This window comes from Oreochromis niloticus, linkage group LG10 (genome assembly GCF_001858045.2).
Source record: "Oreochromis niloticus isolate F11D_XX linkage group LG10, O_niloticus_UMD_NMBU, whole genome shotgun sequence".
In the NCBI taxonomy this organism is placed as follows: Eukaryota; Metazoa; Chordata; class Actinopteri; order Cichliformes; family Cichlidae; genus Oreochromis; species Oreochromis niloticus.
The window spans coordinates 26,382,218-26,393,894 of record NC_031975.2 but is presented as its reverse complement, the minus strand read 5'-3'; the positions used below and the strand labels follow the sequence as shown (position 1 = coordinate 26,393,894).

Sequence of the window (11,677 nt, the reverse complement as noted above, 5' to 3'; positions counted from 1 at the left end):
ATTCTCCAGGCAGCAAAAAATATTCTTGTTTGTGTTGATGTAAACTTTGCAGATTTGATGAGTTTGACGAGGCCATCGAGGAGGCTATCGAAGAAGACATCAAAGAAGCAGAGGGTGGAGGTAGGAGGAGAAGAAACTGTACTGTGTAGTTTGCTGAAAACATTTCTGGCTCTGAAGATCAACCCAAAATCTGAAGCTCATTTAACATGTTGTATCCGGCTTGTTTGTAATGCAGAAGAATGTAGCAACTTGTCATATTTACACATGAAGCGGTTCAAATGTGAAAGAGATGTGAAGTATTTAATGTAACTGTGAGGTGTTTGTTGCAGGAGCGGGTCGGGGTAAAGATATGGCCAACATCACAGGGCACAGAGGGAAGGATATTTCTACCATCCTACAAGCAGAGGAGGGCAAGGAGAACGGCCAGCCGCCGCGACCCAGCGCCGGCCAGCGCAGGAAAAAACGCCGGCGACTCAACGACCTGGACAGCGACAGCACCGTGGACGAGGAGGAGAGCGAGGAAGAGTTTCGCCTCAGTGAAAGGTACAGTTTGTCTTTTGGTTTCCAATTTCATAAATCTGTCAGTTTTGCTCACGAGATGCTGAACTCTGTCTGCGTTCGTTTGTTTGCTCGGATGCAGCTCAGAAGAAGAGTTTGTTGTGACGGACAACGACACGGAAGCTGAATCGGAGGCAGACTCCAACAACAGCGACTTTGGCAGCAACGGTAGCGGTAGGCATCGAAAGTCTTCGCGGAGCAGACTGCTGACATGCAGACGGAGCTCCAGAAAGCGGCGGCGACCGAGAGGGTACTCGGATGATGAGGAGGACGAGACGGATGAGGAGGACGATGATGATGAAATTGGTATCTGTTTTACATTACACTCTTTTTACTTATTCTCTAAAACCTGAAATAAAGAGGTGTCTACAGGTTAAAAGGTGCAAGTTGTAGTTCAGTTGTCTGCCCCACAGTTTCCAGCCATCCACCCAGAGCATCTTTGCTTATAACCAGAGGTTTTAGAGCTTAGATCGCCTCTGAAACGCTGCTATTTCAGTACTTAAACCCAGAAATTACTCACAGAGATCTAACACAAATGTTTGAGGTTGGAGCCCCCGGTAAAACTATAAACAAGACTAGTAATAAGCTAAACTAGTAACTAGTACACAAAACTGCCAAGAAAGTTAAGAGAAAAGACCAGTGCTGGTGCAGGAAAGAGACCCAGCATTAGCCCTGCTCTTGCTGGTGAGCCTCTTTAGGATGAACTACACAAAGAGAGCAGGTTAATAAGGGGAATGTGTCGGGGTACACAAGCAAGTCAGAATTACAGTTTAAATGTCTGAGCACAATGTCATTTAAAATTTGTGTCTAAGAATATTCCTGCCGCAGGTTATCCTCTGATTTTTAACCCCTTCTTTGTTGTTTTTGTGCGTTTCTGTGCAGTGACCGAAGGCTCCAGTGAGTACAGTGACAGTGATCTGGATATGAGCCGCCGGCGGTCGAGGCGGAGCCAGAAGAAGCAGGTTAACTACTGCGAGACGTCAGAGTCTGAAGGCTCTCAGGCCGAAACCAACCGGGCCAAAACGAAACCCAGACGTCGGCAGGAAAGCTCCGACAGCGACGGTCAGTCAGAAACACTTCAGTGATTAATTACTAATCTAAATAGATTGATCAATCAGATGAGTTAAAAGTGTGGAGAACAACTTTGGTTTCCATTAATTTATCTTAAAATATTTTGACTTACAGTTAGAGGTCAGAATAAAAATCACCTTTCAAAGTCACTGAGTCTGTATTACTAACAAATCCTTTAAAACAAATACAAAAGTTTGGGGTCTTTCTAAAAAATAACTTTTTCATCCAGTTTTGATAATATTCAGCAGATGTTTGCAGTATCTAAGCTTTATTAACTCCCTCCTGTACCCATGATGTCTTATTGATCTTAAAATAGTTAAGACCAGAGTCACTACATAAATCACACCGGCTTAGAGACTGGTTCGTGACCATCCGGCACACCTACCAGTCATGAGGTAAAACTTCCATGTGATTGATTTGGTTGCTTGTACATTTACTGTAAGTGATGGACGGACCACTGTCGAGCAACGAGAACTTAATGTCACGTGAGAAACTTCAGCATTAACCCTGACAAAGTACAAGCACTTTCAGCACCACGGACAGCGACAGCAGAGAAGTGCTGGTTTAATGACGTCTTTTAGAGATGACGCTGATTCAAACTTTTCCTCATTTGATTTTATTTAAATTCTGACTGTTTGACACACACACAGTCTTATTTCATTATTTGCATCAGTTTTAAGTTGCTGAGTTGTAACTGATTGCCTCATTTGCACGTTTTGTTTTTCAATGTTGACGTGAACATGATTAATGACATGTATCCACCTGCAGTGGCGGTATATTAGACGTGTGACCACAGCAAGACTAAAGGTGCCTCTTGTTTTCTCTTCCCAGCGAGTTTCTCGAGAGACTCCGAGGAAGATTCGAGGGATTGGAGGTCGAATAAAATTTCATCAGAGGAAGATTCCCGGCAGCGACGCAGACTCCTAGCGCTAAAACGCAGGAGAGCGTCAGAAGATGACGACTCCGACGATGACTCGGACGAATCTTCCGAGGAGGATCGACCCATCCGTAAACGAGTGAACCGCATCGACTCGGACGATGACGATGACGAGGAGCAGCAAGAGGAGAAGCCGAAGGAGAAGAAAACAGAGGAGGAGTCAAAGGGAACAAATGCATTGGACTGCGGCCTGGTAGAGCTGCCGCCCGCCAACGGGCAAAGCCCCATAAAGAGCCTCGAGGGTATCATCAGCCGGCCCGCTACCACCATCGCTACAGTCACCGCTCCAGGCATCATCCCGCATCTGGAGCCACCCAAAAGCATCAGTGCCACACCGGCCGCTGCCATAGCACCAAATGGGCTGGTGGGGCAGGACATTGCGGCACAGGACGATGACGAAGACGACCTGTTAGGAGTCACAGACCTCGTGGACTACGTCTGCAATAATGAACAATTGTAAAAACAAAAACAGTGTACTGTTTCTTTTTTTTTTTCTTTGTTATTTTTTTGTTTGTTTGTTTGTTTGTTTTCTTTTTTTGGTGGTATTGTATTTTTATATTGCTTAACTTTATTATTCCCTCCCATGCCAACAACAACTCCTCCTCCATGTCCGTTTTTTTTCATGTCACCTGGAAGCCTGGACCCCACACCTCCAGTGTGACGCTGTCCTCATGGGATCTTGCAGCCAATAAGGGCACTGACATATCATTCCTCGTTTGTCTGGAAATAACCAGTTGACCCGCCGAAGCACCGTCGTCCCCCCCGGTCGTCGTCATCGTTGTCCTGTTTTCAGTTGTGGTTTTAATCACTTTTGGCTCTGAAACTGTGGGGAAAAAGTTAGTCTGTTTGAAAGCTGAATAACTTAAAAAATCAAATCATTCCATAATTGGTAACAAGTCCTGGACATCTGTTTATCATTTTATGGCTTTTTAAAGAAATGCAATCACATTTTGATTGAAACGCACTTCACCGGCCAGGGTTAGATGAGATGATAGACGCGGCCATTTAGCTCGGCACAAACACGGCGCGATGAGCTACGAGGAAGCGGGTTTAGCTTGTTAGTCTGCTTTAATTAACCAGAAGGCACGCTGACCTTTCACAGCAGCTTTTAGCACCAGATGTCAACAAACATGCTTCCATTGTTACGGACGATGAAAGCCGGGGCAGTCGTGGTGCGGCGCCAATTTAGGTTTATGTTTGTTAATACTTTTAAAACAATGTTTAATTTCCTAAACATTATATTTTGAGTCATAAATCCACCTGTGAGCTTTTTTTTTTTTTTAAAGCTCTTTGAAGCTCACTAATTAACCCTTTATGCCCCGTTTGTTGCTGGAGGAGCTTTAGAGGAGCTACAGGAGGATTTTTGCTTTTTAGGCTTTGTGCCGAGCTAACATGAGCTGCTGCTTCATGTGAGGGATATATTTGATAAGCTATTGGTTCTTTCCGATCATATCCGGTGTGTATTTTGTTATTAAAACACGTTAACACCCCCCCCCCCCCTTATTTTTTTTACTCAATGCTAAACAGTCAAATCTACCCCCCCCCCTCGTATGAAGGTGTGAATGTATATATGTGACCAACCTTCGTTCGTCCCCCCCTTGAACCCAACTTTTTTGTCGTTGAATGTTAGAGTAGCTTTTGTATATTGTATACATATATAATTATTTTAACTACACGCGCACTGCCATCAGCATCAGAGGTTGAACTTTCAGGTTATAGTTTGTTTGGAGAAACCAAATCAAAAGGTGAATTCTCCTTCCCTCCTGATCCAGACTAGCCTCTTCTCATCGCTTTCATGTGATTCATGGTTTCAGTAAATCTATTTTTTGTATATCTAAACCTTTATTTGTTGTTGTCTCTTTGAGGAAAAGATGTAAAGTGTCTTATTTTTTTTTGTGGGTGGAGATGCCTGCAGGTCTTTAGATTTTTAGTATCTTTAAACGGATGAAGGAGTGTTAGGGTTTACATTAAAGAATGGGGTTGAAATATCCAGAAAAAGATCGCCTAGTTGAAGCAAAATAACTCCCTAGTTTGACTTTTTAAAAGCATCCTTTTGAATATTTTTTTTTTTTAATGTAGACATAACACTCCTTCATTATAAACAACACTCGGCTCTGAAAGCCTGTTTTCTCTCTTATTCCACTCCCCTGGATCTTCCTGTTTCCTCTGACATGAGCCGTTTCCATAATCCTGAGCTCAGGTTTGGATCAGATCAGGATTATGAAAACCAAATAGTTTTAAAGCGATGTGTCGGGTTGCAGGGGAACAGGGGGAAAAAGACAAACCAATGACTTCGCTGACCTCTGCTGGAACCAGTCTGTGTGTATATCTGTAGTTTTTGCTGTAATATATTTAGAGGCATTTTTTTAACCATGGAAAAATATATCGAGCAATTCTTTGGGATTGCATGAGTTTCTTATAGTTTTCTTTTGTAGGGAAGTAATATTGGCACAACAGTTTTTGTAAGAAAATCGCAAAAAAAACTCTGGCATGCTTTCAGGATCTCCTGACCTGGCGCATTTGTGCTGAAGGACTCGTGAAGTAGGCGTGTTACTTTGCAGTGAAACTGCATAGGGGGTAAAGCATGCGCTGACCTGCTAAAGGTGTGTTACAGAACCTCGAGGGGGAAGAACGGGACGTCGCCGTGGAAAATAATCGACAGAGAGTGAAGCCTGTTTGTAAAATATTTTGTAAAGTAGTCTGAGCATGGTCTTCAGAGGATAAACCACTCTATTTATCATACCGTTTTGATACCGGCCACGGCCAAAATATGACTTCCAAGACAAAAACCCATACGTGCCGCTTGCACAGCATAGGTGTCTATACACGATATTTAGCTTTTAGATTAGCTGGACAGAATATAGAAACCCGGTTCTACAGCCGTAACAGAGGCGCGTGTCCTGGTGGGTCGAGACGGAGCAAAGGAGTGTCTGTGTGCTGTGTGTAACCCTGTTTATATTCTCCACAGAGATAAGGAGAATGTATAAATATGTATCTCATGGTTATGAAATAACCCGTAGCGAGACCTGCAGAGGGATGGAGAGAAGTAAAGGCTTAATAAAGAGAAAGGAGGTCGGTGCCAATGACTGAAGTGTTAACAGTTTCCTATTTACCTCATGATGAATCTGGGAGGAAAGACACCCTGTCCACTGTGTATAGATCCTAGTAGACTGGTTGGTGATGTTTTGTCTGCTCCTTACATTTTTTTTTGTTAACTTTACTGTTATTTCTTATGAATCCGATCTTGTACATTTGTCATAATAAAATGGGTTTTAAGCCTGACATCAACTGTGCTCGTTTTACAAATGCAAAACATGCACCAACAGCTGACCCTTATAACGCTCTCTCTCTCTCTCTCTATATCTATATATCGATATAGATATATCTATAGATATAGATATCTATAGATATCTAGATATCTATAGATATCTATAGATATATATAGATATATATATAGATATAGATATAGATAGATATATATATAGATAGATAGATAGATAGATAGATAGAGATATATATATATATAGAGATATATAGATAGATATAGAGATAGATAGATAGATATATAGATATAGATATATAGATATAGATATATAGATATATATATAGAGATATATAGATATATATATAGATATATATATAGATATATATATAGATATATGATACATAAGAAAATAAAAACATGTTAGAAATGAGTTGCAATTGCACTCTGTTGTTTGAGCTGCTAACAGGACATGAACGTACCAAAGAGGCCTCGACCTCCCTGTTACACACACACACACACACACACACACACACACACACACAATAAACATTAACATATAAAGGGGTTAGGATCAGATCTTCAGGACGGCTTTTCCACAGACGTAGGTCACAGTGACAAATTGTCTCACGGGGTTTTACCACTGACTTTGGGGATAATTAAAAGTCCCGACCTGGAGGATTCTGGTCCCAAAGTGCAGACGACCAAGGTTTAAAAACAGATTTGCTCCATCTGCTTCTAATAGCCCCATAAAATAAAAGCAGTTCAGATCCCTGACATGACTGTCACGCTCTTTATAATTCCATCTCCAGCTTAAGTCACTTTCTCTTAGAACAGGAAAGGCTTCTGAATCAGCACAGATGAGAGAGTTCAGCAGCTTTGGGAGCTCTCTGAAGATCCCCAGTGTTAGACGGCACAGCTGCAAATATTTAGTGGTCTGGTGTTTGTGTTTATGCATTCACTTGCCAACCAAAAGATCACTGGATCAATCCCAGCCAGACACACAGATCCTCGTATCTCTTTTACATAATAAAGCATGAAAGTCCACTTAAAGCTCAGAGCCACATAAAGCTGCTCGTCACCATCGTAAACACTGCTGAGATAAAAGAATCTCTCGTGTCATGTGAGTGAGGGTCAGAGGAGTTTGTTGCAGCTGTGAACTTTAGCACCACTCTTTTAAAACAGCACACTGTGAGATAAACTAATCACGTCAGCAGGAGGAAGCATGTTTACAAACCATCGAGCACGTGCCGCTCTGTCAACCAAGCAGCAGGTCTAAAGGAATGACGTGCATTCATTTGGCAGGCTGAGGGGCCAAAGGTCACACGTTTGACATCTGTTCTGTGCTGACGATGATCCACACTGAGGAAAAACAGAGACGCTGGTGTTGGGCATTTGTTTGGAGAGTGTGAGACAGCCGAGGAAGAGGAGGAGGCGGCGGAGGAGAGGACACAAAGGTCGTGTTGTGTAACCGGCACCACGTGAGCCCTGGGTGGGTGGGTGGGTGGGTGGGGGGATTTTATGGGATCTGTTTCTGTGATAATCCAAACCTCAGAGAGAGGAGATTAACCCGTCACTTGGTTGTGTGTTTCACTGATGAAAAGACCCCAAATGACACATTTTACTCTATGTGTGATATATAAACTACACTACACACTCATTCTAGGCAGTTTTTGTTTGGCTAGTCTTTGTATTTATCCTCAAATTGGATCTAAATAACTACAATTCCTCATCCGAGGACCCACGAATGTCTGCATGGAAACTTCCCTGCCACCTTCCAATAAAAACACAGCATTTAACATTTTTCAGACACATATTTTTAATCAAAATACTGCATTTAAATTACAACATTATAGAAAACCACTAAACATTTTGTTCACAGACAAATGTGTTTAATCACATTCTTATTTAAAATAATTATCCCAGTTTTACAATCAGAAACTCGCACTGTAGGAGGTTTTTAAGATCAGTCGTCTTTATGCACAGAAACTTCAGATTCAGTGTTGTGCCCCAAAAATAAAATACTAAAGTCCCACCAGCACCACATACAGTATAATTCTAGCACCTGAACCGTTAAATACAGTAAACTACCAGACAGACACGTTAACCGAGCCAAACGTGAGATTAAACCGATAAAAGGTTTGGTCACCCAAAACCAACCATCACCATCAGCATGTCCTACAACTGAGGTCCAGTTTTCTTTAACATGCTACGTGAAGTAAAAAAGCAAGACATCTGAAGTTTTAAGGCTTTGAAAACATGGTTAATAAAACCAAACATCTGCAGTCCTTTCCTCCAACAACACCCAGTTTGGCAATAAGAGTGAATTAAACTCTTTTATAATGTTGTTTTATGGCATTTGGAGATTGCACGTGGCTGTATGTGTCTTAGATTCTTTCTGCTGCTCTCTTATTAACGAGAGATCGCCACAGCTGATCCATACACAGAATAATCTTCCAGGCACAACATCAAACGGATTGGCGTCTTCTTCTGGTCTCGAACTGGGGATCTTTCTTCACACCTCTGAAAACATGTCCTGATATCAGTAATATCAGGCTTAAGAAAAGGCTTGAAATGTGGCTCCCGCAATCCAGAACAGACTCAGGCTATTGTACTCCTAATGGCGTGCCAAACCAAAATAAATGGAAGGGTCGTGTAAGTCGGATCCATCCGCTGTGGTGACGCTCATGGGAAATAAGGGAGCAGCATAAATGATTAAAGTGCTTCCAATTAATAGCCCACAATCCAAAAAGTCATGAATCTACCAGACTGCATAGAGAAAAAGATGAATTTTAGTAGGTGCACCATCACACCTACTTGTTTGCATATTAACCACTTAGCTGCTTGTGCTTTGTCTGCATTTTTAAAATCAGTGTGGTTCTGTTGTTCTTCAGCTTCGTCACATGTGCGATAACATAAGCACAAATATACATTCAGCATAATAATAGTGCATACATTCACCGTTGCTGTGCTTATGACAATTTTCATGTTATTTTTTGGCAAAACTTTAAATATTTGTGCTTAAATCTTAAGACGATAAGATTAATGAAAATAACTATTAATAAAAATGGCACTAACCGTGCATATCCAGGGCCGTTTTCCTGTTAAATGTAGGGTAAAGATACAATTTGTGCAGACTAGAAAAGCACACTAGTGTATTTTATGCTTTTTGGTAGCTGCAGTCTCATTATAGCTAACATTTAATTGCACATGAAGAAAGAATTAATATTTTAGGTCAACCTTAAGCCCCAGAATGCGTATGTTATTGTTAACATTTAAAATAGTGTTTTAGCAGCAGGTCTGAGCCTCTGTATGAAGCACATTTGTCATCTTTTAGTGAGAAACTGAAGCCACTTGTGTGTTCTGATTAGACGTCAGCTTTCTAACAGTGTATTTGACAGCTTAGCTGACATTTGCTGTTCAGTGATAGTAAAAGTGCGTTTTACCCTGACAGTACCCACACATTACAGTGTGTATTGTTTTTTTATGTGTTCACAGATATTTTGAAGGTGAGGCAACCCTGCACTGCAGCATTAATAACAAAAGAAAAAGAAAACCTGGCTGTGCTGTTGTTATCCGTTAAGACATGAGGAATAAAAAGCTTTAAAAACAGGCACGGCTTTTCCCACTCGCACCTACTGGGTCTTCTTTTTCTGGATGGCAGGAACGTCCATACCAGCGGTACTCCCACCAAACAGGAAAGGGATGATCTTCTCAAACAGAAGGATGCAGCTCACCACGCCTGCACACACATGTTAGACACAGGAAGTTATTTTGGTAACAACAAGAAGACATGTCAGGTATGAGTCATTTAAATGACAGGTCAAGCTTCTTTATTTAGAGGATAGTCAGTCATCCTAATCTGACCATGGAGTAGCTTGTAGAGCAGGTCGGTCCTGAGCTCTTAGTCAATTTTCTTATTTGCTGAGAGTTAGAAAAGACAACAAATACCACTCTCACATCTAAAAGTGGACGTGAGATCATAAAGAGTGGACTCCAGTCTGCTGCTTACCTAAAACGGGTCCCAGCCAGTACACAAAACAATACTCCAGGTAGGTGTGGCCGCTGCAGGGGAACTGAACGGAGAAGGCCAACACTGGGTTGAAAATGGCTCCAGAAATCTCTCCACCTGCACAGAACAAAAGATGGAAGAATCATTAATTTACTTTAAGCACATGGAACCATCTGCACTTTTTACCCACATGCTGAGGAGGGTAAATATGCAAAGTTGGTGCATTTATTAATTGCACTTTTGCAAGCACAAAGGCTCACAGGATGGTTTAAATTCTGGATTTAGTAGGATTGTGATCAGTATTTTAGTTGTGCCATTTAGATTTTGATTCTTGTGGGTCTGTGTTGTGGTTCTCAGGACAGTACAAAGTTTTTGACAGGAACCATGGCATGGTGATTGCCAGTATTCATGTGCAGGATTGTTCTTAACATTTACAAAAAAAAAAAGTTTTCCCTGTCTGTGCAGGGCACAAACTGTGACCTTTTCTGTTTAAAGGGGGTTTCATTTACTCGTTTAGACTTGTGAAGAGTGGGAGGTGCCCCTCATTAACACACCTGCATAAACCGCTGCAGTTACAACAGCAGCGATGAAGTGCACCTGGAGTCTTGCGTCCAGTTTGTGGACGTGCATGCAGGCAGCCTGGAAAACGAAGGCGCAGGCCAGCTCCACCACCGCGGCCTCCAGCAGCGTCCCGCCGAGGGGATCGAAGCACCTGAAGTCAGAGCTCTGGTGCCGCAGGTGGATGTCGGAAAGACCCTGCGACCACACGGAGGCGACATAAGACTGCGCGGCGACGGCAGCTGCGAACTGGAGCATAATGAGGACGCCGGCCGCCCTTAAGCTGCGGGTCCCGCGGCACACGCTCTCCAGAGCCGCGGTGGGGTTACAGGTCGCGTCCTGGAAAGTTGCCAAGTGGACAAGAGTCACCGTGTAGGTGAGAGCCAGGCCGTAGCTGAGCTCCAGCTGGGCCGAGTCTCCCAGCAGTTTGAGTTCATGCGTGCAGCAGCAGAGCTGGAATGTGGACGCCACCTCCAGCAGGTAAATCCGGTAATCTCTCTGGAACAGACGCGCTGCGGAGCGGATCAGCTCGCTGAGGAGCACCGAAACCCCCAGCACCGCTACGGAAACCCACAGGTCGGCCATCTCCCGGCTCTTCACTGGCCCACACGGTCTGACCTCAATGCATAAGCCGGTCCTCGTGAGGGGGGAAAACTTTCAGGACTTATCTGTCAGAGTAAAGTCCACTTGATCCACGCTGCTGCGTCAAGGCGCACGGATTGAGACCGCCTTCAAAATAAAAGTGGGGATTTGAATGCCTGATAATTAAAAGTATTTAGACTCAAAATACTTCAGTGCCAGCGAGGACACCGCATGAAAGATGGAAACTCCATAGAGGTGTAATATGTTTGCGAGGTGGGGGGGAAAAAATAATAATAAAAAAAAAAAAAAAAAAAAAAATCCGCAGTGACTCTAAAGGCCAACTATTAGAAGTGGAAAATAAATGGGAGCTGCAGTGGTTGGCGGGATTACTCACAGCAAGCATCCTCATCAAACCGGTTACAAGAGTCAGCCTGAGGGCACTTTCTCTTTCAGTTTGTAATTCAATGTTTTACCACACGCAGTTCTAATTTAGTTTATTCTTTCATGTTTTTTTTATTCTAAACAAAGGAAAACCGGCACATACCCTCGATCAGCTGCCTGTGACAGCGTTCAAACCAGTATAATGTAACGTAAATGCAAAAAAAAAAAAAAAAATAAGAGTAGAAGCACAAACACAGAATATTAATTATAAACATTGTAAAACATGACTGATCTCTGAAATGTATCGAGTCGGTTT

General features: G+C 42.6%; 2 protein-coding genes across 3 annotated transcripts in view; one reads left to right on the top strand and one right to left on the bottom strand.

Annotated features, from left to right (window-relative positions):
* rsf1b.1 (remodeling and spacing factor 1b, tandem duplicate 1) overlaps positions 1-5,848 on the top strand; it is a 28,214-nt gene extending 22,366 nt beyond the window's left edge. For both annotated transcript variants that reach the window (XM_005458502.4, XM_025910781.1), the window contains 5 exons: positions 53-120; positions 330-543; positions 641-864; positions 1,441-1,620; positions 2,461-5,848. In XM_005458502.4, coding sequence (XP_005458559.1) covers positions 53-120; positions 330-543; positions 641-864; positions 1,441-1,620; positions 2,461-3,026 — 1,252 coding nt within the window. In that variant the 3' untranslated portion in view covers positions 3,027-5,848. The remainder of the gene's footprint in view (positions 1-52; positions 121-329; positions 544-640; positions 865-1,440; positions 1,621-2,460) is intronic.
* Positions 5,849-7,824: 1,976 nt separating this feature from the next.
* Positions 7,825-11,280, bottom strand: LOC100697186 (aquaporin-11). The gene is made up of 3 exons (XM_003453737.5): positions 10,395-11,280; positions 9,841-9,957; positions 7,825-9,570 (listed from the first exon to the last, which is right to left on the bottom strand). The coding sequence occupies exons 1-3, from the start codon at positions 10,981-10,983 to the stop codon at positions 9,464-9,466; spliced, it is 813 nt and encodes a 270-aa protein (XP_003453785.1). The 5' UTR covers positions 10,984-11,280; the 3' UTR covers positions 7,825-9,463.
* Between the last annotated feature and the right edge of the window lie 397 nt (positions 11,281-11,677).

Excerpts from the sequence above, each read along its gene's own strand:
- LOC100697186 (XM_003453737.5), bottom strand. The coding sequence starts at position 10,983 with ATGGCCGACCTGTGGGTTTCCGTAGCGGTGCTGGGGGTTTCGGTGCTC. Across the intron at positions 9,958-10,394 it reads AACTGCAGCGGTTTATGCAG|GTGGAGAGATTTCTGGAGCC; the intron begins GTGTGTTAATGA and ends TGTTCTGTGCAG. Across the intron at positions 9,571-9,840 it reads CTGGCTGGGACCCGTTTTAG|GCGTGGTGAGCTGCATCCTT; the intron begins GTAAGCAGCAGA and ends ATGTGTGTGCAG.